This window comes from Phragmites australis, chromosome 24, assembly GCF_958298935.1.
Source record: "Phragmites australis chromosome 24, lpPhrAust1.1, whole genome shotgun sequence".
NCBI lineage: Eukaryota > Viridiplantae > Streptophyta > Magnoliopsida > Poales > Poaceae > Phragmites > Phragmites australis.
In genome coordinates this window covers 8,586,321-8,613,123 of record NC_084944.1, presented here as the reverse complement: position 1 = coordinate 8,613,123, position 26,803 = coordinate 8,586,321, and the positions used below count along the sequence as shown (strand labels likewise).

At 45.2% G+C, this 26,803-nt stretch overlaps 2 protein-coding genes and 1 pseudogene across 10 annotated transcripts; 2 read left to right on the top strand and 1 right to left on the bottom strand.

Annotated features, from left to right (window-relative positions):
• Positions 1 to 240: 240 nt before the first annotated feature.
• On the top strand, positions 241 to 11,587 carry LOC133907163 (acylamino-acid-releasing enzyme 1-like; annotated as a pseudogene).
• Positions 11,588 to 11,911: 324 nt separating this feature from the next.
• LOC133907271 (acylamino-acid-releasing enzyme 2-like) lies at positions 11,912 to 21,400 on the top strand. 8 transcript variants are annotated; one of them, XM_062349263.1, is made up of 19 exons: positions 11,914 to 12,129; positions 12,369 to 12,655; positions 12,798 to 12,996; positions 13,096 to 13,405; positions 13,516 to 13,737; positions 13,839 to 14,078; positions 14,169 to 14,306; positions 14,397 to 14,535; positions 14,608 to 14,759; positions 14,840 to 14,922; positions 14,999 to 15,120; positions 15,234 to 15,312; positions 15,389 to 15,557; positions 15,628 to 15,688; positions 19,962 to 20,084; positions 20,172 to 20,369; positions 20,520 to 20,588; positions 20,834 to 20,910; positions 21,014 to 21,400. In XM_062349263.1, exons 3-19 carry the CDS (start codon positions 12,891 to 12,893, stop codon positions 21,075 to 21,077), a joined length of 2,352 nt encoding a protein of 783 aa, XP_062205247.1. In that variant the 5' UTR covers positions 11,914 to 12,129; positions 12,369 to 12,655; positions 12,798 to 12,890; the 3' UTR covers positions 21,078 to 21,400. The 8 variants fall into 8 exon arrangements, with proteins under 8 accessions (XP_062205254.1, XP_062205253.1, XP_062205247.1 ...); XM_062349268.1 differs by having other exon boundaries at positions 11,916 to 12,129; positions 14,229 to 14,306; XM_062349264.1 differs by lacking the exon at positions 11,914 to 12,129 and adding an exon at positions 12,132 to 12,269.
• Positions 21,398 to 26,652, bottom strand: LOC133907273 (histone acetyltransferase GCN5). 2 transcript variants are annotated; one of them, XM_062349271.1, is made up of 13 exons: positions 26,012 to 26,651; positions 25,852 to 25,916; positions 25,661 to 25,741; positions 25,456 to 25,527; positions 24,847 to 25,015; positions 24,243 to 24,286; positions 23,909 to 24,008; positions 23,675 to 23,743; positions 23,076 to 23,121; positions 22,588 to 22,703; positions 22,231 to 22,324; positions 21,983 to 22,124; positions 21,398 to 21,651 (listed from the first exon to the last, which is right to left on the bottom strand). In XM_062349271.1, the coding sequence occupies exons 1-13, from the start codon at positions 26,477 to 26,479 to the stop codon at positions 21,588 to 21,590; spliced, it is 1,530 nt and encodes a 509-aa protein (XP_062205255.1). In that variant the 5' UTR covers positions 26,480 to 26,651; the 3' UTR covers positions 21,398 to 21,587. The 2 variants fall into 2 exon arrangements, 1 of the variants encoding a protein (XP_062205255.1); XR_009907944.1 differs by lacking the exons at positions 21,398 to 21,651; positions 21,983 to 22,124 and adding an exon at positions 22,894 to 22,936 and having other exon boundaries at positions 26,012 to 26,652.
• Positions 26,653 to 26,803: the final 151 nt, after the last annotated feature.

The following is a 26,803-nucleotide window of genomic DNA, read 5'->3' as shown; positions in this document are numbered from 1 at the left end:
ACGCTTTGATGGGATTGTTAGCAATCTGCGATCAACTGATATTTTATCCTATTCTGACCACGAGAGAGCGATCAAGCTTCTCTATACTCTTAACCATAGCATATAGGAAGTAAAGATCTCGAGCATTGAAGAGTCTCCAAGTTATGACACTTGACTTATGATGAGCTCTTCAGCAAGCTTAAGTCCACCGAGATAGTCAAGGTGGCTCGGATTGGTCTTAAAAATCCCCTATCTCAGAACATGGTGTTGATTTCCAAATCTGGTGGTGGCAATCAGTCTGTAGTTAGCTTTTCTTGTGATAACACTTCATCGAGTGGATTTGTTTTGTCTTCCTTGGTTTCTGTCATAGAGGAACAGGTGGATGCGCTGGATGATGAGAAACTTGCGCTGATTGTGAAGAAGTTCACCCGCTTCTACAACAATCGTCAGGACCAGAGGAGGGGTGTTTCTCCTGCTTGCTTTGACTGTGGTGACACTACCCACTTCAAGGCGGACTGCCCTAAGCTCAAGAAAAGGGAGGGCGGCGACCACGACTACAACAAGCACAAGAATAAAAACAATAAGCCTTTCTTCAAGAAAAACCGTGATAAGATGGCCAAGAAGGCGGCCAAGGTGGCTTCTAGAGCGTTCATGGTGACTCTCAGCGACATCGTCACCTCTTCTAGCAAGGAGGAGAGCTTGGAGGAGGATAAACCACAAGCAAAGAACAAGAAGAAAGTCAAGGACTTCACCGGCCTCTGCTTCATGACGGATGACAACAACGATGATAGCGTCCCCAAGATGGATCCTTTCGAGGTATTACCTTCCTACGATCAGATTTCCATCCAAGTCGATACCTTGAATGATGCTCCCGTTACCCAGGATAGATTACTTAAGAAAGTTGTGTGTGAGTTGAAGGATCTTAGGCCTAAATATGAGTCTGTCTCTACTGAACTTGCATTGCTTAGGTCTAGGCTCGATGTTGAGGAGTGTGGCAGTTGCTTGATTATCATGGCTGAACTTACCGAGTTTTGTAATGTGCATGCTCAAATTGTTAGTCGGCTTGAGATTACCGAGAAGAAACTCCTTGAGGAGGAGTCTAGATCTACTCTCGTAGATGCTTGTAAGAATTGCCCTTTCTTGCAAAGGATGTTGAACTAAAAGACAAACATTTGAAGGAGCTAGAGTCTAGATTGGAGATTTCTGGGAGGTCTAAGGATGTGCAGCCCAAGACCAAGATGTGTGCTGACAAGGTAGGTTTGGCTCTTAGGTTGGGTTTTGACATGGTGGCTTACAGTGGGGAGAGTAAGACTTATTCGCCACACTTGCTACCCTGGAAACTAAGAAGTCCAAAATCAGTGCCACACCACAACCCATCAAGAAACACATTCCTCAATCCACAAAGGAAAAAACCCGCACCACAACCTAAGAGAGCTCCACAACCTAAGATGAGAGCCTATGAGAGAGCCCCGAGTGAACGATAGACGAGTTCCCGAGAGACGCTACCACTGCACCTACTGCCAGAGAGTGGGTCACTTGGTTGGGTTTTGCTTTCGCCGTAGGAGAGACGAGAGCAGCGTGAGTGGGAGTGGAGCACCCGGGACATGTATCGCCCCTCTGTAGGTGTACATAAGCCTTTTCCTCGCTTCCAGTCACAAGTCCCTAGCGTTTTTCAGTCTCTTCCTAGAGGTGTTGCCCAACGTGGATTTTTTTCATGACTCATATGGTTTTGGTCCACGTGTAAGTACTCACCGGATGATTCGTTGTTAGTACTACTGTTCTCACCGGATCATCCGGTGTTAATAGCTTTTAGGAGCCGTTGGGTTAACAGCTAGTGGGTGAGTTTGAGGTTATAAATACCCCTTCACTCAGTTATTTGAGTGGGTTGGAGCCTAAAGAAGTTCATGTACACCTGAGAAGATATTCATGCCACCAAAGTGCTTAAAGTGATCATCTAAGGTGATTAAGCACAAGATTAGTGAGTGACTAGAGCTTATAGGGGTAGCATTCATGCCATCGATACCACGGGAAAAAATCATTGTGCTGAGTTTGCTCTCTCTACCTGTCAGAGGATTAACTCCTGTCGCAGGGATCCCGAGAGACCCCTTTTTAGAGATTCGGCCGGGGGGATGATCCTGAATAAGTTCGTCGGAGAAATAAATGGGAATGAATGCAAAGGCCGGTGGTGGGGGTGTTGACCTAGTGCAAGAAGAAGTAAATGCACCGGAATTTAGACAGGTTCGAGCCGCACGGGGGCGTAATACCCTACTCCTGTATGGATGCTATAACTATCCTGAGGAAGTCCCTCAAGGATGTTGCTGGTTACAAGAATATGGGCCTATCTAAGAGCTTGGAGCTCCTTGTTCTTCGGCTGGAACTGGGCTCAGCCTTCCTCACAGTGTTCTCTTGCGCTGTGTTCTTCATGTCTGCTCTTGGTCTCTGTTGTGCTATTCTTTGTCTCTTGTCTTTTTTTCTCTCCTTTTCTCTCTATCTTCTCCCGTCGCTACTTTTCGTTGTCCCCTTGCTTCTGTGCCGCCGGCTGTTTTAAGTACTCGCCGGCCGCGACATGCCCCGGACGAAAGGAGGGGGCTCGAGTTCCGAGACACCATAAGTAGAAAGGGCGTCATCATTTCTTCTGGGCGAAGTGACCGGGGGTGGAAAAATGCGTCGCACGCCCGGTCACCCGTCACCATAAATGCCCTAGCAACGGGCGCCATGGAGAGGGCCCATCGGGCAGCCGCAGAGCAACCTGGCGTGCTCGCCCTGTCTTGTTCCCCTGCCACCGCAGCGCGGCAGACGAAACGCCTTGATCCTTATGACGTTATCCCGAAACAAGCCAGATGGCACGGGACGAGACCCGTGCAATTAATGACCCCACGCCTCTCTGCCAAAACATGGCAAGAATTGATGCTGCGGCGGGAGCAGTTGGAGGTGTCAGGCCGCGCACGCTCATTAAATGCGACCTCGAGCCTCTGACTGGTTGACACCTCATCGGTAGGCCCCTCGGTGGTCTTTCTGGGTCGTCGGGGTACCGAGTGCTCGGGGGTACTGTTCACATCCCCGAGCACTCTCTCCCGAGAATGCCTATCCTTGTCCTCGGGGTGCCGAGTGCTCAGGGGTACTATTTACCTCTCCGAGCACTCTTGCACGGACCCTCAGGGAACCGAGTGCTCGAGGGCTGCCGCGTGCAGCCCCGAGCACTCTCTCCCGAGCACTCTTGTACGGATCCTCGGGGAACCGAGTGCTCGGGAGCTGCCGCACGCAGCTCCGAGCACTCTCTCCCGGAACTTAGCTCTTCTGATCGTCGGGGGACTAGGGTGCTCAGGGGTGACCGGACACCTCCCCGAGCACTTTCTTCCCGGTACTTGGATTCCGTGGATCATCGGGGAACTAGGGTACTCGGGGGCCACCGACCGTGGTCCCGAGCACCTTCTCCCGGGACTTGACCTTTTCTCATCCTTCAGGAGAGACCTCGCGGGATGGCGCCATGTGGCGGATGGCTGGCCTGGCCTCGGGATTCGGGGACCCCTGGTTCCTGATACACCGACACTACCTTATTTACGTTTCCGCATTTACTTACTTGCAATTTACCAAGTGTTTTGATCGGTAGAGTAGACACAATAGATAAACCTAGAGTACATTTAGATAGAAATTGATATAGATTTATCTTGTATTGTTGTTTGGAGCCGAAATAATTTTAAATGTCCTAATTCATCCCCCACCCCCTCTTAGGATGTCGCCGATCCCTACAAAGCCTTTATTTCTGCAGGAATTGAGAGATGTGCGGGCGGCCTACCCGGGATCGTGGGCTATTGCGGGTGACTTCAATTTAATCTATAGTGCCGAGGACAAGAATAATTCAAATCTTGACCGGGCCATGATGGGTCGCTTTTTTCGTCTGCTCGATGATCTTGAGCTCAAGGAACTTGATCTTCTCGGCTGAAGGTACACTTGGTCAAATGAAAGGGAGGTGCCTACCCTTGTGAGTCTTGATCGAGTATTCTATACCATTGATTGGGAACTCATCTATCCAAATAGCCTGTTGCGAAGTCTGGCCACGGGTACTTCTGATCACTACCATTTAGCTCTTGGACCCAAAGATAATGCCAAGGGGAAGCCCTGTTTTCTCTTTGAAAGTTTTTGGACAAAAATGGATGGCTTTCTTGAGGTTGTGGCTACATCATGGTCTGCTCCTGTTATTGTTTCTGGGCCATTGGAATGTTTTTCCATTAAACTTAAGCGTCTCATCAGGAGCTTGCAATCTTGGATCCAGAAGAAGGTTGGTTGTGTTAAGATCCAATTGCATCTTGCGAAGGAAGTGCTCATCTATCTTGAGATTGCACAGGATTCCCGTGTGCTCTTAGAGGAAGAGGCTTGGTTGAGGTGCAAATTGAAACTGCACTATCTCAGTCTCGCATCTCTTGAGCGTACTATTTCCCGATTACACTCCCGGGTTTCCTGGCCCAAGGAGGGGGATGCGGATACCTCCTTCTTCCATCTCCATGCGCGGTACAGGAAGCGGAAAAACTTTATACCCAACCTGCATTCAGGAGACCGGATCATCACCTCATAGGAGGATAAACACCAAGCCATGTTTGAGTATTATGAGGGGCTGCTAGGTAGGCCTAAAGCTCGGACATCTACTTTGAACCTTGACACCTTCTTTCAGCCGGCCCATGATCTCTCCTCTTTGGATGATCCTTCTACAGAGGAGGAAGTTTGGACCACTATTCGGAACCTCCCTTTGGATAAAGCGTCGAGGCCTGATGGTTATACATGCAGATTTTATCATGCTTGCTGGAGTATTATAAAAGAAGACCTGATGAGAGAAATCTCTCCCTTGCAGTGGGGCTTCTTAATTCTGCATTTTTGCCTCTAATCCCCAAGAAGACGGATGCGATCTAGGTGAAAGACTATAGACCCGTCAACTTAATTCATAGTTTCAGAAACATGTTGCTAAGTTGATGGAAAACCGGCTGCCCCCCCCCCCCCCCCCCGCATCGCTTCCATTGTGTCGCCTAATCAAAGTGCCTTCGTCCAAGGTCGGTGTATTCAGGACAATTTCTTATTCAGGACTGGCGGATGCCTAAGGAGAGCATGCGCCGCAAGCAGCGCGCTCCCCAGGCTGACCTCGCTAAAGGCGAGTCTACGCCGAAGTGGCACCCGTCGTTGTCCAGAGGCGGACCTGGCGACCGGGGTTTCGACCACCTGCTGGGGGTCGGAGGGTGCGCCGGCGGCGGCGGCGGCGGCCCTGCTGGGCCCAGCGCCTTGGTCCCCTTGAGAGGGAAAAACCGCGCGCGCAGATAGTGACTGCTGCTGGAACGTAGCAGCGACTGGGGCCTCCTGGGCGTCGGGCAGCACTCCGTCACTGGAAGTGGAGCCGGAACGCTGGAGACGGTGCCCACCGGCCATCTTTTCCTGTGGAAGAAAACAAACAAACAGATTCAGGGATGTTCCCCCCTACCTGGCGCGCCAGCTGTCGGAGGGTGAACTCCTATCGCAGGGATCCCGAGAGACCCCTCTTTAGAGATTCGGCCGGGGGATGATCCTGAATGAGTTCGTTGGAGAAATAAATGGAAGTGGAAATAAATGCAACGACCGGTGGTGGGGGATGATCGACCTAGTGCAGGGAGAAATAAATGCACCGGGGTTTAGACAGGTTCAGGCCGCACGGGTGCGTAATACCCTACTCCTGTGTGGATGCAATATCCTTCCCTGAGGGGGATCCCTCAGGGATATGTCTGGTTACAAGAATATATTGTATAGCTAAGAGCTTGAGGCTCCCTTGTTCTAGCTCTGCTCGATCTTGCTTGCGGTGTTCTTTGTCTAAGTGTGGCACGGTCGGTTGCTCCGAGTTAATCTGGTGTCTTCGTCTTTCTCTGTGATGTTTTCGATCGTGCTCTTCTTTCTGTATACCCATCCTTTTATGCACTCGCCGGCCACGACATACCCCAAACGGGAAAGAAGGGGCACATGTTCCAAGACGCCACGACTGAGAAATGCGTCATCATTTCCTCTGGACGAAGTGACAGGGGCGGTGAAAAAACGCGGCGCGCGTCCGATCACCCGCCACTATGGACGCCCTGGCGCCGGGCGCCGTTGAGAGGGCCCGCCGAGCAGCCACAGAGGCACCCGGCGCGCCCACCCTGTCTTGTTCCTCTGCCAGGGCAGGGTGGCAGGCGAAACGCTTTGATCCTAGCAACGTTATCCCGAGATACACCGGATGATACGGGACGGGACCCGTGCAATTAATGGCCTCACGCCCCTCTGCCGAAACATGGCAGGGACTGACACTGCTGCGGGAGCAGTTGGGGATGTCAGGATGTCAGGCCGCGCATGCCCATTAAATGTGGTCTTGGACCTCTGACTGGTTGACACCTCGTCGGCGGGCCCCTCGGGGGCCCTTCTGGGTCGTCGGGGCATCAGGTGCTCTCGCACGAACCTTCGGGGAACCGAGTGCTCGGGGGCTGCCACATGCAGCCCCGAGCACTCTCTCCCGAGCACTCTTGTACGATCCTTCGGGGAACCGAGTGCTCGGGGGCTGCCACGTGCAGCCCCGAGCACTCTCTCTCGAGCACTTTTGTACTGACCCTCGGGGGACTAGGGTACTCGGGGGCGAACGGGCACCTCCCCGAGCACTTTCTTCCCGGTACTTGGACTATGCGGGTTATCGGGGAACTGGGGTGCTCGGGGACCAGAGGCTGTGGCCCCGAGCACCTTCTCCTGGAACTTAGATTTTCCTCATCCCGCAGGAGGGACCTCGCAGGATGGTGATACGTGGCGGACGGCTGGCCTGGCCTCGGGACTCAGGGACCCCCGATTCCTGATACACCGACAGTATGGTTGGCAATCCTCAATCAATATTGGACTGCTGATCGCCTTGTCCAGCGTGGCATGCCCCACCTGGCAAAGTGCCCTCTCCAGCATTTGCTTTGCTCTTGTGTCTTCACCCGTGAAGTGTGGCACCACCTGCTTACTAGGGTGGACCTGCAGCGGATTGCACCTGATGGCATTGATATGATTTTCACATTGGTGGTGTAAGCCCAGAGAAGAGCTGGCATAGAGCGTTGGAAAGGCCTCAACTCCTTGATCATTCTTGGCATGTGGTGGCTCTGGAAACATTGTAATGATTGCATATTTAATGGGGCTTCATCGTCGAGGGTGGAAACGGTGCTGTGAGAGATTGAGGAGGAAGGTAGGTTGTGGATCCTAGCTGGTGCTAAGAGGCTAGGAGAGTTATGGTCGGCCTAGGGTCTGTTGTTTCCTTCCGACCGGATACCGTTTGTGTTCTTGTTTTATCTTCTTTTCTTTTCTCATTCTCCTGTTTGGTTTCTTCTTTCTGGTGGCCTCTATGCCTTTGTTTTTGGACCACTTCTTTTCCTTCTTAATGAAAAAGCACGCAGATCTCCTGCGTTGTTCGAGAAACAAATATCTTGTGTTCAGATGGGAAAAAAATATTTAGTTTTTGATGCATGGGAAAAAAATATTTAGTTTTTGATGCATGGGAATTAACAGTTGCGAAATAATGAAAAAAAATCACAGTCCAGATGGGAAGTATCTTGTGTTCATATCTGCGAAGAGTGCTGTAGATAGTGTGGTGCACACAATGCCACAAATTCAATGCACAAAATTGACTGGCCTGCAGACGGGAAACTGGATGGGAGCCTTAGTGTTGCTGATGTGGTATGAGATAATTCTTTTGTTTCTTTAATAGGCCTATTTAGTTTTAGTAAGGATTTCAGCTCTCATGTACAGCTTCAAGTCCATGGTTTGGAACTCTGCATAACTATACTCATGCTTTTTATTATTATGAAGGTCCCCATTGTGATGTGTCCTCAAGATGGCTGTTTCCCTGGGCTGTACTGCTCTAGTTTACTTAGGGATCCATGGCTCGATGGAAAAACTATGATTCTATCTTCTGTTTGGGGAAGTAAGGAAGTAATACTTTCTGTAAACATTGTGAGGTGATTGCAAGCATCTATCTGTCCTCTGGTAGACTGATAGCAAGTTGTATATTTATTTGCCAAATCACTTTTCTTTTCTGCAGCGCTGAAGTTTCAAAAGTTAGTCCTCATAACTCAGATTATTCATGGAATGTTCTTGCACTTGACAAGAATAACATTCTTGCAGGTAACCCCGTACTTGTACAGGACTACAGTAGATTTCCATAGTTCTGTGGAATAATTTTTCATATTTATGCTTTCTCCAACTTTTTCCAGTTTCCAGCAGCCTTATTACACTCCCTCAAGTATATTATGGGTTTGGGGCTTCTCAGACTGGAAAATCATGCCAGTGGGAGTGGCAGGAAGTTTCAACTCCATTTCGAAAATCATCTGATAAGGTTTAGCTAAAAAGTGGCTGCCCATTTTTTATCCTAATTTTTTTTTATGTAAAGTGAGTATTAAACAATTTTGTGATGTGTTTATGACAGATCAACTGCATGTTAACAGAGCATCAGTTCAGTATACTCAAAATCCCTATTAGCAATCCTTCCGACAAACTTCCAAATGGTACGTGAACAACTAAATCATACTTATTCCATTTGCAGATTAAATTTGTAGTAAAATATTCTATAGTCGAATTTTTCTTTCTTTCTCTGAAGTTGGTTTACCTTTCTGAACCATTCCTGCATTCTTCGTTGGGCTCTGTTCTTTTTCTTGAGATTAGTACAATGTATCCTGATAGGCTGGTATTTGCTCCGTTGGTTTTTATATTGCACCTACACATTTAAGATTTCAAACTTTATAATATTTAACTTACAATTAGGCCAACAATATATATATATGCTTAGTGGCAGGAAAGTGGTACCATTAGGCTCATACTACACATGATTCTGATTCTGTAGTTAGTAAAAGTAATTAGCAGACAAAGTTCACTTTTGGAGACGGTGCCAAGTAAAATGGACCTTACAAAACCAATGGAGGGACTGTACTGTGAGTTGTGATACTATGTATCTGAACTGTATCAAATAAAGGCAGCTCTAATTATCTAAGAACAGCTCTTAGCTTATGATAGCCTAACTCAACTTGGTTATTGCGTCTCCAACGTGTACTTAGCTTAAGGCTGACTATTTTTGAAATAGATAAGAAACTGACTGCTAATTTTGAACTTCTTTGATACTCCTTCGCTAATTTGTCCGAAGCATTTCTGCAGAATTTTGCTGGAATGGTCTCTCTGTCTCACCACATATTTCCATATCTATTCAGGTGCTAAGCTGCCTTTCGAGGCTATCTTTGTGTCCCACAAGGATTCTGCAAGCAATCCAACAATTGTCATTCTTCATGGTGGACCACACTCGGTTTATCCATCAAGCTATTCAAAATCCTTGGCATTTCTTTATTCACAAGGATATAATCTTCTTGTTGTAAATTACAGGTGAGCTTTTAATTTTCATCGTACAAGTGATTTGCATATTTTAGCTGATGAATAACTTGATCATTATCTCTTTTGTGTGTTCTCTTCCTTTCTATTTGCATGGAAAATACACTCTGTTTAACACTAATATGGAAGTCTATTATACTGTTGCTTAGGGGTTCATTAGGTTTTGGGGAAGAAGCACTACAATCCCTTCCTGGCAATATTGGTTCTCAGGTGCAGTGTTATTGCTTTATTTCCATATTTTAAGACTATTCTTACATGACGCCTAAAAATTATCACGAACCATTTTACTCTTCCAATATGAGCAGGATGTGAATGATGTATTGACGGCTTTGGACCTTGTTGTTAAGAAAGGACTAATAAATCCATCTAGAGTTGCTGTAGTTGGAGGTTCACATGGAGGTTTCTTGACAACTCATTTGATCGGCCAGGTTCTTTGACTTCCTTTGTTCCTCTGTATTTCTTTGTCTATGCAATCACTAATTGTGCCACTGTTCATATTACCAATTAGGGTTATTATATTGTTGTTGCCTAACCATTTGCGAAAGTATTTCACCATTATCTTGTTGCACATGTTGAATTACATTTATGTCCTTGGAGTTTGGATATTGTTAATTGAGAGTAATGTCTCTGGCTGGTTTTATAAAGCTGATAGACTTCATGACTAGTTTTCAGAAGTATATTCAAACTTATAATTTTGCGAGCAAGCTTGTAATTTGTGAAGGGTATCAGACAGGTTAATAGAAGCTGTGCATGCTGAGTTATGATCAGTGAAGTAGATTATTAATTTTATAACAAAATGAGGATGATATCAGCTCAAATTATTTGAGTTGTATCACTAATATCATGCGGTGGAATGCTAAGTTCGGGTAAGTGTCCCAAAGAAATGCTGTGATGTGTACCAGAATTCAGAAAACTGGAGCTTACAACCACCCCTTCAAGTTGAATTGTGGTGACATGCCTGTTGTATCAGCTTTTGGTGCCACATGATTATTTCCTTGCCATAAACAATAAAAAATTACTACTGCCTCCAGGGGTAAGGCACTGTTCAAATTCCAGGACTTATAGAGCTCAAGGTGCATAGACTGATATACATTACATGGTTCTCAAGTTTTCTGGGATACCATATTTTTAACCTGTACATATTTCATTGACTGCAGGCTCCAGACACATTTCTTGCTGCGGCTGCTCGTAACCCAGTATGTAACTTATCGTTGATGGTTGGTACCACTGACATCCCTGATTGGTGCTTTATTGAGATTTACGGAAAGGAAGGGAGAAACTACTTCTCAGAGTCTCCTTCAGTAGATGCTCTTTGTCAGTTCTACGAGAAGTCGCCAATATCATATATTTCAAAGGTACAGGCGTGGGTTCTGCATTTTCGTAGGAACCATATCTGAAACCTATGCATGAGAGGAGTAGGATTCACATCTGCAAAGGAAGATACCTTATGAGTTATCAGTAGTCAAGTGCTTGACAATTGTAGCAAATCTGCAGGTTAAGACACCAACACTACTTCTCCTTGGAGCACAAGATCTCCGAGTTCCTGTTTCTAATGGCCTACAGGTATCTCCTTGCGTGATTTATGTTTCTATGTAGAGGCTAAAGGAGGTCCTGATTTTTTAGCTTGTGGAATACCTACTTGTGACATTCCTATTACTATTTGACAATGAGGGAACTCTTGTCTCGTATTATTCAAACTCTTGTTGCAATATGTTTTCTGTATGCAATGGCTTTGAAGGAGAGGGGAATTGAATCCAAAACCATTGTTTTCCCGGAAGATATCCATGGAATTGACAAGTTAGTTGCTTTCTAGTTTTAATTTTTTATTCCGTGATTACCACACAATGTCTTACAACATCTGACTAAATCATCCCCTCCCCTGGAACAGGCCACAGTCTGATTTCGAAAGCTTCCTCAACATAGGGGTTTGGTTCAAGAAGCACATGAGCAAATAAACATTAGGGCTCTCTTACCACATTCTCATGTACTCTTTTATTGTTAATAGTGCTTGTCATTGGGTCAAAGCAGCCGAGAGCATTGTTCACTTGCCCATTCTGATGTTGCCAAACTGGAATAATTCTTTAAGATGCAGATTTATGGATCAGAAGATTGTGCTCATCCTTGTACGGATTATGGATTACCAAACTTCTGAACGCTAGAACAAATTATGCCTTGTTTATGAACTTCTAATAACCCACCTTGTAGTATCTGGGTAATGTTGTACTATAGCGTCCGAGATAATGCACAGTTTTATGTTTGCGTATCTGTAGAGTGGTTACTTTTGAATGTAAAAAGAATTACATGATCCAGCTCACTTCTGTTCACTCTCATGTTCATCTTCTACTTATCTATATATAAATTTCTAAACTTATATGGCTAGCAAAGGTGCATCAATATGCCTTGAAATTGTCAAGTTTGGTGCAACATGTCATTAATCTAAAGAAGAGGACAAGAAGATGAAGTTCGAAAGGCATCTTGTATTCATGTGCATTCTTCAGGAGTGGTGGATTCAGATCTGACGCCACCAATTGTTTCATTCTCTTTGTCTTTTACCTGTGGAGGCATGCATGGTCATTATTACTTTAATATTCCTTTTGCTATTTTTTAATCAATATCTGAAGACCTTGGTGGCAAGCTGACATTTGATCAAATGTTATGACCGGGTGTTATTGAGAATATCTAACAGGAGAGGGGATCTTTCCAAAGATACTGATGTACTCAACCACTGGCCAGTCCTTCCTACTTCACTGCAAAAGCAGAAAGCATTGTGTAAGCACTCTCTCTTTCCTTTTTCTCCCATAAAGGCTGCTACACTTTCTTGTTCGATTTTAGTGTTTTGATGCTATGGACTTCCACAATTTTGTTGCTCAAGTGTTACTTGTTCAGCTTGGTCTGCTCATCTGCTTACTGTAATTCAACAAGAGTCAACGTCTACTATGATCAATCTGGCCCAGTGAGTAGAATTAGTTGGCATCTAAGTTCTACTAATGTTTATTCTCATGATGTAGGTGAAATTGAGAAGGTCGGGTGCAATGAATGAAATTGGATTACTCCCATGCAGGCATTTCATACCCTCCCAATTGTCAGCTTAGATGTCTCGGGCTTCTGAGTTTTTTTCTTGAATTTTGTACGTTGTTGTCAATGGAAGTCATGAAGAACTGGAACTCATGTTTATCTGTGAAATTAAATTAGATCAGACCTTAATGCATCAAAGTACCAACTTTTCAAAAGCGACTGTAGGAAGTTTAGAAAGACAGGTGAGGCGAGATTGAGTACTGTGCTCGAGGCAGTGATGGTATGAATTGTAGTTCATACTTTGGTTGTGTTTGATTTTCATGTTTCAATTCTCTTTTTCATCTCATCTATGGCATCAATATCAAAATATACTTGAGCCCTCCAGCGATATGCATAACACATCTATTTTTATGGAAATGCAGATTTAGCCTAGGCAAATAGATTGTGACATTGTGCCCCTTCAATCAGTCACAGAAGTGTGTGAGTTTGCTTTGGAGAAAGAAAATCAGCCGGGAATGGATGCAGTGACATCTGAAGAATATGCTTCTCAAACCGAGTTACTGAAAGAATTCACCAATGTCCCGAGCATTGACAATGCTTGGGTTTTCAAAACCAACAGTGGTACAGGCTTCTCAATTATGATCTGTCCATAATCATCATTTAATTTTCTTGACATTTGTATCAAGTTGGCATAAAACAATGCTAGCTTCATGACTGCAGAAGACATATCCACAGCAATGTTTTCCATCAGCCAGCCAAACCTACTGGCGAACAGCAAGAGGAAATACATTATGTATTCTCACATTACGAGAGCTGATGCTAACTCTCTGGATTTCCAATGGTCTCCTTTTCCCATTGAAATGACTGGAGTATCGGTCATTGTTCCATCCCCTTCGGGATCGAAGCTTCTTGTAGTGCGAAATGGAGAAAAAGGTTCCCCTACAAAGCTTGAAATTGTTGATCAATCACATGTGGATAAGGAGATACATGTAAAGCAGTCTATACATGGTCCGCTTTATACCGAAGAATGGTAAGAAAAAACTAAAAGTACAACACTAGAGCTGCATTTTTCGTTACAATTGCCCTTTCTATCCATTAGTATGGTGTCATGACAGTACGGCACTATTCTTGTTGACGCAGGTTTCATGGTATTTCCTGGAATCAAGAAGAGACCTTGATAGCATATATTGCTGAAGCACCACCCCAACCAAAACCAGCTTTTGTTGCTTCTGGATACAGAAAGGAAGGTTCTTCTGAGAAAGACTGTAATAGCTGGGAAGGACAAGGAGATTGGGAAGAGGACTGGGGTGAAACATACTCCAAAAAAGGGAGACCCTCATTGTTCGTTCTCAACATTTCCAGGTCTTTCCCAAGCATACTGATCTGCACAGCAATTTATAGACTCTAGATCCTATAATGACTTATTAAACCTAAGACCTGTTGTTGTGCTTTGGTGTATGCAGTGGACAAGTGCTAGCTGCTGAAGGCATCGCAAGATCATTGAGTGTTGGCCAAGTTGTTTGGGCTCCACCATCTTCAAGTGGCTGTCAAAAGTATTTGGTCTTTGTTGGATGGTTAGAGCACAACGGGTTTCGGAACACTGCTAGGAAACTAGGTATCAAGTACTGTTCTAACAGGCCATGTGCTCTTTATGCAATTCGTTGCCCTTTTGAAGGACCAGATGCTGACAATACACCAATTAGGTGAGCATCCACCATTAAAATCACAACTTTGTAGTTTGTACAGTTACATAATCTTCTTATTCACTGCTATGTTGGTCGTGCATTTACCAGTATTGGCCTGGTAGCATCATCTGGTACCAATGGTTGTAATATTTTATTTCTTTGTACTAGTGATGGTAAATCATACTCTGCTGTAATGGGGTGCAACTTAACTGCGAGCATAAGCAGTGCTTTCTTCCCACGGTTCAGGTATGCTTGTATTAGTATTTCTGCGTATTTTAAAGGGATATTGAACCCTGTGAGACCCTTTCTCTGAACAGCACAAATTGTTGTGAACAGTCGTGATGGAAAGCTTCTGGTGTTTCTATCTTCAAAACATGCTGTAGATAGTGGAGCACATAATGCAACCGATTCTCTGTATAAGATCAACTGGCCTTCTGATTGGAAAATGGATAAACAACTCGATGTTACAGAAGTGGTATGCCCATCTATTGTCTTGATTAATTCTTCACTATGTTCTGCAGCTTATTCAGCTTCTGAATTGTGCCAGGTTCCTATTGTAATGTGCCCTGAAGATGACTGTTTTCCGGGTATTTACTGTTCATACATGCTATCCAATCCTTGGTTTTCTGATGGATGCACAATGATACTAACATCTGCTTGGAGAAGTACTGAAGTGATAATATCAATAGATGTTTTAAGGTAATCAAAGGTTGCTGGCGTATTCCATTCCAGAGGTAAAAAATCACTTTGATACCCTATTTTTTTCTCTCATTCTGCAGTGGCAAAGTAACTAGAATAACTCCGGAAGACTCGTATTACTCATGGAGTGCTCTAGCAATAGGTGGCGACAATGTTCTTGCTGGTAGGTGCAAACTGTCATTAAATTCAAGCATCACATTTTGTTATGCTGAAACATTGTGCTTTTGTCTGGTATCTAGTGTCAAGTAGTCCCATCGACCCTCCTCACATCAGGTATGGACGCCAAATGACACCAGAGGGTCAAGCACACAGATGGACTTGGGATGAAGTTAGTAGTCAGTGGACAACAGCCAGCAATAAGGTTAGCTTCTCAGTGGCTGTGAAGTTTAAATTACATGTATTGTCTTCTTGATGGCTTTCAAGAGTGCAATTCTCTCCATGTATTCTCATATGTTGCATTTCCATCTGCTGCAGGTTAAGTCCTTGTTATCGCATCACAGTGTCAGTATACTTAAAATTCCAGTCGATAACCCCTCTGATGACCTCTCTGATGGTACAGTCGTGAAAACAAGACATATTGTATGCTAGATTGGTATTTCTATGCAGTTAATATTTTTCCTGTTTTGTAGGTGGCAAGCTTCCATTTGAGGCCATCTTTGTGTCCAGCAAGGATAGTTCACACAGTCCGACTGTCGTAATCCTTCATGGTGGCCCACATTCATTGTCTGTATCCAGCTATTCAAAATCGTCATCATTTCTTGCTTCACTTGGATTTAACCTGCTTATTGTAAATTATCGGTAAGTTTGTTGGGACTTCTTTGTTTGCTTTAGTTATGCATGTCATCATCTGACTGTTATCTGAAAAAAGAGGTACACTGGGTTTCGGAGAGGAGGCTTTGCAATCACTTCCTGGAAAAGTTGGATCTCAGGTACATACTCCAGTCACAACAACAACAACAATAAAACATTTGTCCCAAGCAAGTTGGGGTAGGCTAGAGATCCTCACCATCGTCCTCATGCCCGGTGCTTCTGCGCATCCTGTTTGGACCAATCTGGAGGGATTATTCCGCGACAACAAGACAACACGAGTCCTCTCCCTCGAAGCTGAGTTTCGCAATTTCGCTCAGAGCGACCAGACCATCCTTGCCTACTCCCAGCATCTGAAGGCCTTCGCCTACGCCCTCGCCGACCTTGGGCAACTGGTGTATAAGGACACTCTTGTCCTCACCATGTTGCACAGCCTGTCTGGACCATTCCGCAAATCAAGACCAAGACACCTTTCCCAAGGTTCCTCGACGCTCGCTCCATCCTTGAGGAGGCCGACCTCAAAATCACCACCATCACCAAGTCAGCCAGCAACGACTCCTATGGCCATTCGACTGGCTACAATGCCAACACTAGGAACCCCAGCACTGCCCCCTCTAGCAGCAACAATGGCAACAGTAACAAGAAGAACAAGTGCGAGAACAATCGTTGCGGCGGTAGCGGCAGGGGAAACGGCGGCAGCGGCACTGGGGGCGCCGCACCCCCCCCCCCTTTCATTGGCCCTAGGGCGCCATGCCACCAGTCACAACCTCTAGTGATGGGTAGGGGATCCGCGGTTCACGGCTTCCGACACCCAACGCTCAGCACGCCTTCACTACACCAGCCTCGTATAGCATCCTGACTGCTCCTCCCCCATCATGGGATCAGGCCTTCCTTATCCAGGCCATGAACGCTATGTCGATGCAATAGTAGGTACCCTGGTTCATAGACTTAGGTGCATCCTCCCACCTGTTCGCTGACCCAGGTAACCTCTCTCACCTCTTTCCTAAATCCAGAACACAGGTCATCATCGGTGACGACTCTGTTCTTCCTATCACGGCCTCCGGGCGTGCTGATTTTCGCACAGCCAGGCCTCTTACTTTCTCTAATATTATGGTTTCCCCCAACCTTATTACCAATCTTATTTCCGTTAGTAAATTTACAACTAACATTCTTTGTTCTGTCGAGTTTGACCCGTTTGGTCTCTCTATGAAGAATCTCCGCACCAGGAATGTGATTCTTAGGTACAACAGCTCTGGTGACCTACCCGTTTTTTGCATAGCCTATCAGCCCTCATCACGCCTTCATCGTTCCTTCCACCACCACATGGCACCAATGCTTGGGTCATCTTGGCATCCAGCCCCTCGCCAGTCTTCGCGCCAGCAATGCCATCTCCATGACCATCAATAAATCGGCACCATCCCTCTGTCATGCGTGCCAGCTCGGGCGACATGTTCGCCTCCCGGTTTTTGCTTTTGTTTCTAGCACTAGTCACCCATTTGAGCTTCTTCATTGTGATCTTTGGGCGTCTCCTATGCCTAGTATTTGCTAGATACAAATATTATTTAGTGATGCTTGATGATTTTACGACTATTATTGGTTTTTTCCTCTCAAGTTAAAATCTGATACTCTGCCTGCTATTTTCATGCTTACGCCGCTAACCATGTTTCTCGCACCTTCCTCGCCTACGGCATCCACCTGCAACTCTCGTTCCCCTACATGTCCCAACAGAATGGAAAAGCCGAGCGCGCGATACACACCATCAATGACGCTCTTCGCTCACTGCTTTTCCAAGCTTCCATGCCGCAGGCTTACTGGGTCGAGGCGCTCCACACCACCACCTATCTTCTCAACCGATGCCCACCAAAGCCCTTCCCTCCACTCCATACCAAGTCTTGTTTGGTCATCCTGCCACATACAACCATCTTCACATCTTCGGTTGCCTCTGCTACCCCAACCTCTCCGCCACCATGGCTCAAAAACTTGCTCATCGCTCTACTCCCTGTGTCTTTCTTGGTTACCTGGAGAACCAAAAAGGATACCGCTGTCTCGACTTAGCTACCAATCACATCATCATATCACGTCATGTGGTCTTCGACGAAGCGACGTTCCCCTTTGCATCACACACGCCAACCTCACCTAGCACATATAACATATTTGATGCAGATGATGAACCAACAGCAGTCAACACCAGCCCGTCATCACTCCACGTGCCATCTTCCTCAGCTGACAGCATGACGGTTGCCAGCCATGCCGTGGCCCCCGAAGTGTCGCCTCTACGTGCGTATAGCCGCCGGCCAGCAGCGGTAGGTGCACATGACGCCCCGACGATGTTGGCTTGCGGCTCGGCAGCAGGCGGATCCAATGCGGCGGCAACTGGCTTGGACGACTGCACGGCGAGCGACAACCACGGCGTGGCTCCCGACGCATCGCCTCTCCGCATATATAGCCACCGGCCACGTCTAGTAGCGGCGGCCATGGCGATAGGTGCACACGATGGCTCGGCATCAGGCGGCTCCAAGGTGGTGGAAATTGGCTCCGGCGCGGCACCAGCGGCGGCCCCCGCAACTGGCAGCTCAATGACGGCGAGAGGCGCGCCTCCTTGGCTCAGTCCTGGCCAGCGTAGGCACTGCTGGCTCCACCCTGGGTGGCTCTAGCCTGGCCAGCATGGGTACGGCTAGATCGGGCCCGGTCGGCTCGGTCCCGACCAGCTCGGCTTTGGCCGCATCAGGCACAACAGTAGTGGTGGCAGACGCCGCGGCCACAACAAGTGCAACGTCAACCAGCGGTACGACAGTAGGCACGGTTGGCCATCCCATGGTCACACGCGCTAAGGATGGCATTCGCGTTCCTCGGTAGCACTTCAACCTCATTGCCATTGTCACCTCCGTATCCCCTATCCCGAAGACGTATCGTGGCACCCTCAACAGTCCCAATTAGCTTCACACCAGATCCACAACTCCACCGCCCTCTCTGCCAACAACACTTGGCATCTCGTACCTCCTCCATCACGCGCCAACATCGTCTGCAGCAAGTGGATATTCCACCACATGTACAACTCCGAAGACACTCTTGCACACTAAAAGGTGTGTTGGGTTCTACGTGGCTTCTCCCAACAGCCCGGTATCAACTACGACGAGACCTTCAGCCCCGTCGTCAAGCCGACCACCATCCACACGGTGCTCTCCCTCGCCGTCTGCAACAATTGGCCCATCCACCAGTTCGACATCAAGAACATCTTCCTCAGCGGCAAGCTCGAGGAGATGGTCTTCTGCCAACAGCCTTCCGATTTTGTCGACATCGATAAGCTGAATCACGTCTGTTGGCTCAACAAATCACTCTACGGCCTGAAGCAAGCTCCTCGCACATGGTACAACCGCTTTCAGAGCTTCATCATCTCCATCGATTTTCGCGGTTGCAAGACGGACTCCTCCCTCTTTGTCTAGGCCAGACGCCGTTCGGGCTCCGCCACCGCATGCTCTTCTGCCTGTACCAGGCGCACATGTTCAGGTGAGTCCGCACAAGGGTGGCCACGTCCGACATTCCAGCACTTGAGATGTGTTTTACAGGGTCAATCCCTTGTTCCAATGCTCCAACCCCCTCATTGATTAGTTCAAGCCCCTGCTAATGCATCACGTGCTCTTACGTCTGGCCTTGGCGCACGGCGGAGACAATCTACTCACTTGACAGTGACCTCGCACACGCTCATGGCATTTAATTGGATCGTTCAATCACACTAGCTAGTTTTTTTAGAAATGGGAAGCTTTATTAACTCTCATCATTACACCGAGATGATACAACCGTACAAGAGTTTCTCTCGTCTCTGCATAACAAAGATGCACACAACCTTAGTCCATCGTTTATTCCTTTATTCGTTTCAAAGCTTCAGGTTTCACAATGACCGATAGGCTAATTGAGCTAAGCTATCTTAACATGCATGCTTGCTCTTAAGTTGTTGTCGACCTTATCCTTTGTCTACAGGAGGGTGTTGGAATATTGGAACATGCAACTGTGTGGCCCGGCCATGCTGGATGAGGTGCCCGGGAATGCTGGATGAGGTGCCCAGTTGACACTACGGGAGGGTGTTGGAATATTAGAACATGCAACTGTGTGGCCCGCCCATGCAGCTTAGAGATAAAGCTTCCTCTGCACATTGTACTATATATAGCCCACTACGGCTCCCTGAATAATTCAAACCAAAGATTATTCCTCTACTTTCAGTCTTTCAAGATAAAACCTACAAGATCCAATTAAAAAGATGATAAGAAAACAATAATGATAATAAAGGTACTAGTAATAGTAAAAAATAAAAGTAATAATAAAGGTGCATACTCCAGTTAAATTCAGCATATTTGTTCCTCATGAAAAAAAATCTAATTTCTAACCTATCTTAAGCAGGATGTCCAAGACTGCCTTACAGCCCTAGATTATGTTATCAAGGAAGAGCTGATAGATGCATCTAGAGTAGCTGTTGTCGGGATTTCCCATGGTGGATTTTTGACAACTCATTTAATCGGTCAGGTTAGCATCCTATCGGATGTCAGAATCATGATAGTTGATACTTGCTGTTTTGTTAATGTTCCTAGTGTAATTTGTTATTGGCTGCAGGCTCCAGATAGATTTGTCGTGGCAGCTGCTCGGAATCCTGTCTGCAACCTGGCACTGATGATTGGCATCACTGACATCCCAGATTGGTGTTACACAGTGGCCTGTGGAACTGAAGCGAAACAATATGCCTCCGAATCTCCTTCGCCTGATTGTCTTCGCCTCTTCTACCAGAAATCGCCAATTGCCCATATTTCAAAAGTATGTTTTCCTGTCTCGATTATCAGGTTTATTACCATTTTAGGATATGTTAATTGGAGTAACCAAGTAATTAACTACTCGAAAAGGACTCTTGTTAAGAGTGTATTACTGGATGGCGCATGGTCTCATGGAACTTTGCTGATTCTGCAGGTGAAAGCGCCCCTTCTTATGCTTCTTGGAGGAGCAGATCTTCGAGTACCTGTCTCCAATGGCCTACAGGTACATCAGTAACTGTTGAGATTTGCTCCAGTAGTTTGAACTCGTGAAGAACGAACTAATAACGGATTTAATAAGATGCAAGCGTATATTCTACAACTGAAAATTGATCTCAAGTTTCAGTATGCTCTGAATTTTTTTTGGTAATAGCCAACATAATTACAAGTGCCCAAATTTACCACCCTTGGCCTATCCAGTATCAATTTGTCGGATTCGTTTACACCCCACGCCCATCCTGATAATTTCAGTACGCAAGGGCCCTGAGGGAAAGTGGAGGCGAGGTCAAAATTATGTTTTTCCCGGAGGACATACATGAAATTAACATGTAAGCTAATTTCAGTTCTTTTCCCTCCCATTACAGGGTGTGTTTACTACCCTGCTTTCACATTTGAATCCGCTATTTTGGATTTGTTGTTTGTTCTCTGCAGACCACGGTCAGAATTCGAGAGCTTCCTCAACATTGGAGTCTGGTTCAAGAAGCATCTGAAATAGGTCAAATCCAGCGGCATGAAGGCTGAAGCAGCAACGAGTGGTCCCCTGGTCAAACAAGTAGGCGCATATAGTCTTTGATCACGTGGGCACTTGAAAGCATCTGTGGACGAGCGTTCTTGTGTACTTGGTACAACAATGATCCATGGTCACTGGCTTCTCATGGACAAGATGGATGCCAGATGTTGAAATTCACCGGCCTTATATGTTATAATGATTATATAAGAATAAATGAACTCATTGAGTTCATTAGTTTGTTAATCAGTTCGCTGAAGTCATTGTTAAATCGACGATGTTATTTAACAAAGAGCTTGGCCTTCACATTCTTCAAAGCACGCTAATCCCTTTAGTCTACAGATGTGTGAAGGCTGAATAGAGCCCAAATATGTTTAATTCTCGCTCATGCTACAGATTACAATCATTAGACGATATTATACTAACACTACATCGCTAAGCCGCACAACAAATCAACAATTTTACAACAAGCAACCATGTCGAGGAAAGCACACTAGTCTAGCTCTTGGTCGAGGCTTGTGCAAGATGCGATGAGATTTTTCCTGAAAAGAAATTTTCAAGCCTGCACGACCAAAAGGAACTGCATCGATCAATATTATGTTTTGGGTTCCAAAACCTGAGGAGAACAAATGTTGCCAGACTTCCTAGCCATAACAATATCAACCAGATTTAAGCTGAATTTTGTGCTATTTGGAATATAGCAAGGCATGGCTGATTATACTTGGTAAAATAATGTGAACGAAAAAGAATTAAGAAACAGTTAACCAGAAAAAAATATCTGGAAACCAGGCGATGACAACCCAGTTCCCAACTTACTGGACAGGAACATACATATGTCCCTGGCTGTGAGAACTGAGAACATACGAAGAAAAGGTCCAATGTCTAGTACTCACCGTGTGGCGCATTTGTAATAGATCGTATCAGGAGAGTTGTAGGTTCTTGCATTGTTAAACATTCTCTTCATGTCGGCAACAAACATCTCTAAGGTCACATAATACTGCTCTGACTCCACTCTTCTTGACATTGTCCTCAAATCTGCAGACATGCATGTGTTTAAACACTGATTCAGTTAAATAACATGAGACATAGCTCAGAGCAGGTGGGATGGGAACGGAACTGTAGCTTTATAATTTAAACTCACCAATAGGATCTTTGATAATGTCATAGTAGTCTGGAACATCACGTGAATCCACCGGTTCTTTGAATGGCCAAGCATCAGGATGCTCATTCATACTCTGCAAACATGAGAAGTCCTTATTAGAAACAAAAGGCTATCTGACATGTTTGTACAAGTTTTACACTAGATACTTGATTTGTCTTTAAAAATGCTTCAATAAAAGTGTAACTTTATTAGCATACATTTATGTGAAGTACTAAAAAGTGTGGTACAAGTTGCATCTTGGAGACTGCAAAAACGTCACACAAAAACAAACGGAGGAAGTACTAAGTAACTTGCATGTCATCTGCTAAGAGTTGTGCAGAAAAAGAAAATACTAACCTTCAACAATAGACGCATAAGATTAGTAAGCTGCTGTCTGTAAGTACTATAATCCGGGGAAAAGGCTGCACGTGATTTGGAGTGACCCCACTGATCAGGTGTCCACCCAGCTTCCCCTGCATCACATCAATGGCTCAGATCATATTTGCGTCTTAATAAATCAACAGGAAAGGCAAAATTAATATGCCAAAGTTAGAAACAGATAGATGCACATCTCTTTTCTTACAAAAGATAATAGTACAGTTAACAGTCCCTGGTGTGAACTGCTTACAAAGCTGTTATTTGTTTAAGGTTTTCAAAACTCGCCACCACTCAATTGGATATTTGGAACACATTTTGAGTACATCAGCTGCAGATGGTTCAAGACAAGTGCAGCATGTTTAGAAAAGCAGGAATTAAGCAAAGAACATTCAAGATAGTCCTAAATATCAAAGCATGACCATGCAGGGAGAACAACGTAGACAGGTTTGCATAGAATAGTAACTTACTCAGACCAGGGATGTCTTCTGGTTTCATCAGTCTTCTTGGATCTTTCTACAAAAAATGAAATATACTTGTTAAACACCATGTTTGCACCGACATGACTAATCAAAAGTGTGTGTAACAAGGTAAGGCTGCATCTAAACGACAAACTATATCTGACTTATCTTCACTGCATATTTTTGTGCTATCTGGCTAAGCCCAAAAGGTACAAAAATAAAATGAGACAAACTAGTGACCGCAAACTAATTCCCATATTTTCCCAGAAGTTGCCATTACCTAACAAGATACATGGTGCAAGCATGCCTCATTCATAACAAGGCATATATATTTCCTTATAGAGAAAAAAGAATCATGTCAACTTGTGGAACTGATAAACTAAATTATTCCTGCAATGCATTCCTTGTACAAAACGGAATTATCCATGTCAAGAGTGGGTAATAGGGTAATAGAGATGAGACATTTTTCAAGGATATCAACTACAGAGTCCCTTTGGACCAATCACCCCCAGCAGTTTTCCCCACCACTAAGTTGCTCCCCAGAACAAACCTAAAGGGAGGTTATTTAAATGAAACACGTCGACATCAGCCTAGAAGGAAAAACTAACCTTTTGAAAATCGATTCCTGAATAAACAATATGGCAGTTAGAAAGCTCTCTGATCTTCTCATCAATGGCCTGTAGAAGAATGAGTCAATTGCCAAAAAAAGAAAGCTGTGTGCACTAATGATCCAGGGTTAACCAATGCTTTACATGCAAATTTGGTGAAGAAATCAATACAAAAAAGTATGAACTGACTGCATCCAGTTTATGTTTAGGGCACCTAATAACTATTTACTTTACCAGCCTCTGGCGCCGGATCATTGTTGCCAGATCAACATATGGCAGCTTTGGATCAATTTTACACTCCATCAAAATTCCTCCATCATAGTCTTTGATGTACCTAGAACCAGCAAACTGTTAGCTTAACGTTGACAAAGTAGACCCCTATAATACCCTATAATACATCTCGGTCGCATGGAACCCAGAAAAAAACATGTTGCTAGCCTGCTATCCAAACAGCAAGTAGTGCTATCATAGTTACATGTTTTTCAAGTGCTACGGAGCTGATTTTTACTCTTGAAGAAACACAGTAAATCCATATAATCGATAAAGATATGCTGCATAACAGGCTTACCCATGCCATCTTTCTTTTTCCAATGAGATCTCCTTTGTGAAACCCTACAAAGTGCCAATAACAAAGATGAAATAAACCAATTTTTTTTTTTGAAATACAGTTTTTTGCCAATAAGTTAACTGTATTTTTTTATATCTGAAATCTCAAGAGGGAATATGGCTTAGGTTTTTTTTTAATGCTACGGCTTTGTTGTTGTCGAACTTGAAGGCTTTGTTGTTGTCGAACTTGAAGATCTCAGGAGGTTGCATCATCTAGAAACTGTTGTTAAGAATAAAAAATGTTTTTGGACATCATGCCTAAGAGAGATCAATAGCTAATAAAAATAAACTGTTTGCAGGTAAATTGAAGAACTAAAGTTCTCATTTGATGAAAAGATAACAGGAAATGTTGGGTACAACATTGCATACAAAGAACCTTCAATCCCAACCAGTCAAATAACCTTCTAAACCATCAAGACATTTGTCAGTTTTTATGAATTGTATCTGCTTTGCGAGGTTGAGGTGTATGTGCTACATGTCACTAGAGAAGCTTTTCAATATGAACACATAATAAATGAGACTGTAAGAAACTGAGTATATACAAGAGCAAGGTCAGATAGTCACACCTGCTTTACAAAGTAGCCAACAGCATTGTTATCTGCATAGGTTAAGAAATGTGTGAGTCCATCAGCATCTCGGGCATGTTGCTTCAAATGATTCATTAACCTTGTTCCATAGCCTTTAACTTGCTCATCAGCTGTAATGGCACAAAATGCTATTTCTCCAAACCTCTGGCTACAAGTTCCACAAGCATAATTAGGACAATAGTCTTTCATTTAAAGATTACAGTTAGGACACTATCTTATGCAGCAGAAAGGTACATATCTAATATCGTGGACAATACATTACAATAGAAGAAAATCAGTTGCGAGATAAACAACAGCATACAGATATTTCTATCCTACATTCCAAGCTGCCAACTACTTTAAGATCATCAAACCATCCACGAGTGAATCTGATTGTTCAATGCAATATCATTATTACAAGTCAATAATAACTCACGTAAATTGGAACTAATAGCTGCTCACGGCCATTTGCTTTCAGTTGTACAAAATTCTCAGATCTTCAAACAGAAAAGGTAGCAGTAGCACATACGAAATTTGATGAATTCACCATGCAAGTGCACACATTTAATATCATCATGAAAAATGGTGGCACCGAAGTGGTAACATTACCTTGCATAAGGGCGGTAAGTAATGCCTCCTACAACAATATTATTCCTGATAACCATCATTGACTTGTGAGTTCTGCAAAAAACAATACATTAGCTACCTTTTAAATTGCCATCGAATAGATTTCATCTTATTTCCATTTTACAAAATTTAGCTACAGCAGCTACATGTAAATTCTAAAGCATAGGCACCTTACTTAGGGAATTACCTATCCATAACGAGACGAACAATATACTCTTTGGGCATATTAGGAAGCTGACGAGCGAAGATGTTCTTCAAACCTACCAACCTGGGGAAGACACCAGTTAACAGAAACTCCCGGCTTGTTACCAAACAGTGTTGTAGACCACGATAGGCGCTAGGGGGGCAGATGCCAAATGAGCTAGCTAGCATACGCACCAGATCATGTGTTCATCAACCCCATCGTTAGAATAGCAGAGAAATTTCAGCCTACAGGCATCTTCCTGCATAACAAGTTCCCCTGTCTCAGCCACATTCTAATCAACCGACACTTTCAACGCCCGCGAAAAGTGAAACCAAGTAAAATTCAAGTCTTGACCTCGCGCTTGAGGCTCTCCTCACGAGCGCTGTACGCGCCGCTGGTCTGGATGTTGTCCGTGAACAGCCCCTTGGGGTCCTCCTTCCCGTCGCCGGCGGCCGCGGAGCCGGGCTCAGGCTTCGGGCCCGCCGCCGCCGCGGCTGCAGCGGCGGCAGAAGCAGATACGGACGAGGAATCTGGTTTCGGTGGACGGCCAGAGGCGGACCCCGGCGCGGCGTCGAGGCGCGCGGCGGTGAATGTGTGGAGCGAGTCGTCGTCGTCGTCGTCGGAGTGGGAGGAGGACGGCGACGACGGTCGAGATGGAGAGGAGGGCGCAGTGGAGGGGGACGACGGCGCGGTGGTGTCGTCGTCCTCGTCGGCGGTGGCGTCGGAGAGCGACGACGGCGGGAGCTTCCGCTTGCGGTGGGAGGCGCCACCGCCGGAGGTCGCTCCGGAGTGGGACGGCGAGGGCGTCGCGAGGCCGTCCATGCGCGGGAACGGGTTCTAGAACGTTCTGGGGGTTAGGGTTTCGCGGAGATCTGGAAGCTTCCGAGGTCGTCCGATGTTCGTGATGCGGAAGGAGAGGAAAGCGCTACTGGCTCTGGTTGTCTCACTGGCAAGTGGGACCGCAGTGAATGGGCTTGTCACTGCAGTAGGGATCCAGCTCCAGTCTTTTAAAATTCGTTATTTGCCAGCAGAAGATATGGTAATACTCTATCTGTTATCCTACTAAATGAATTTTTTTTATTTTTCTTATTTGTTACTATTTTTAATTTTAATTTTTTATCATCGCTATCGTCCATTTGACCTATA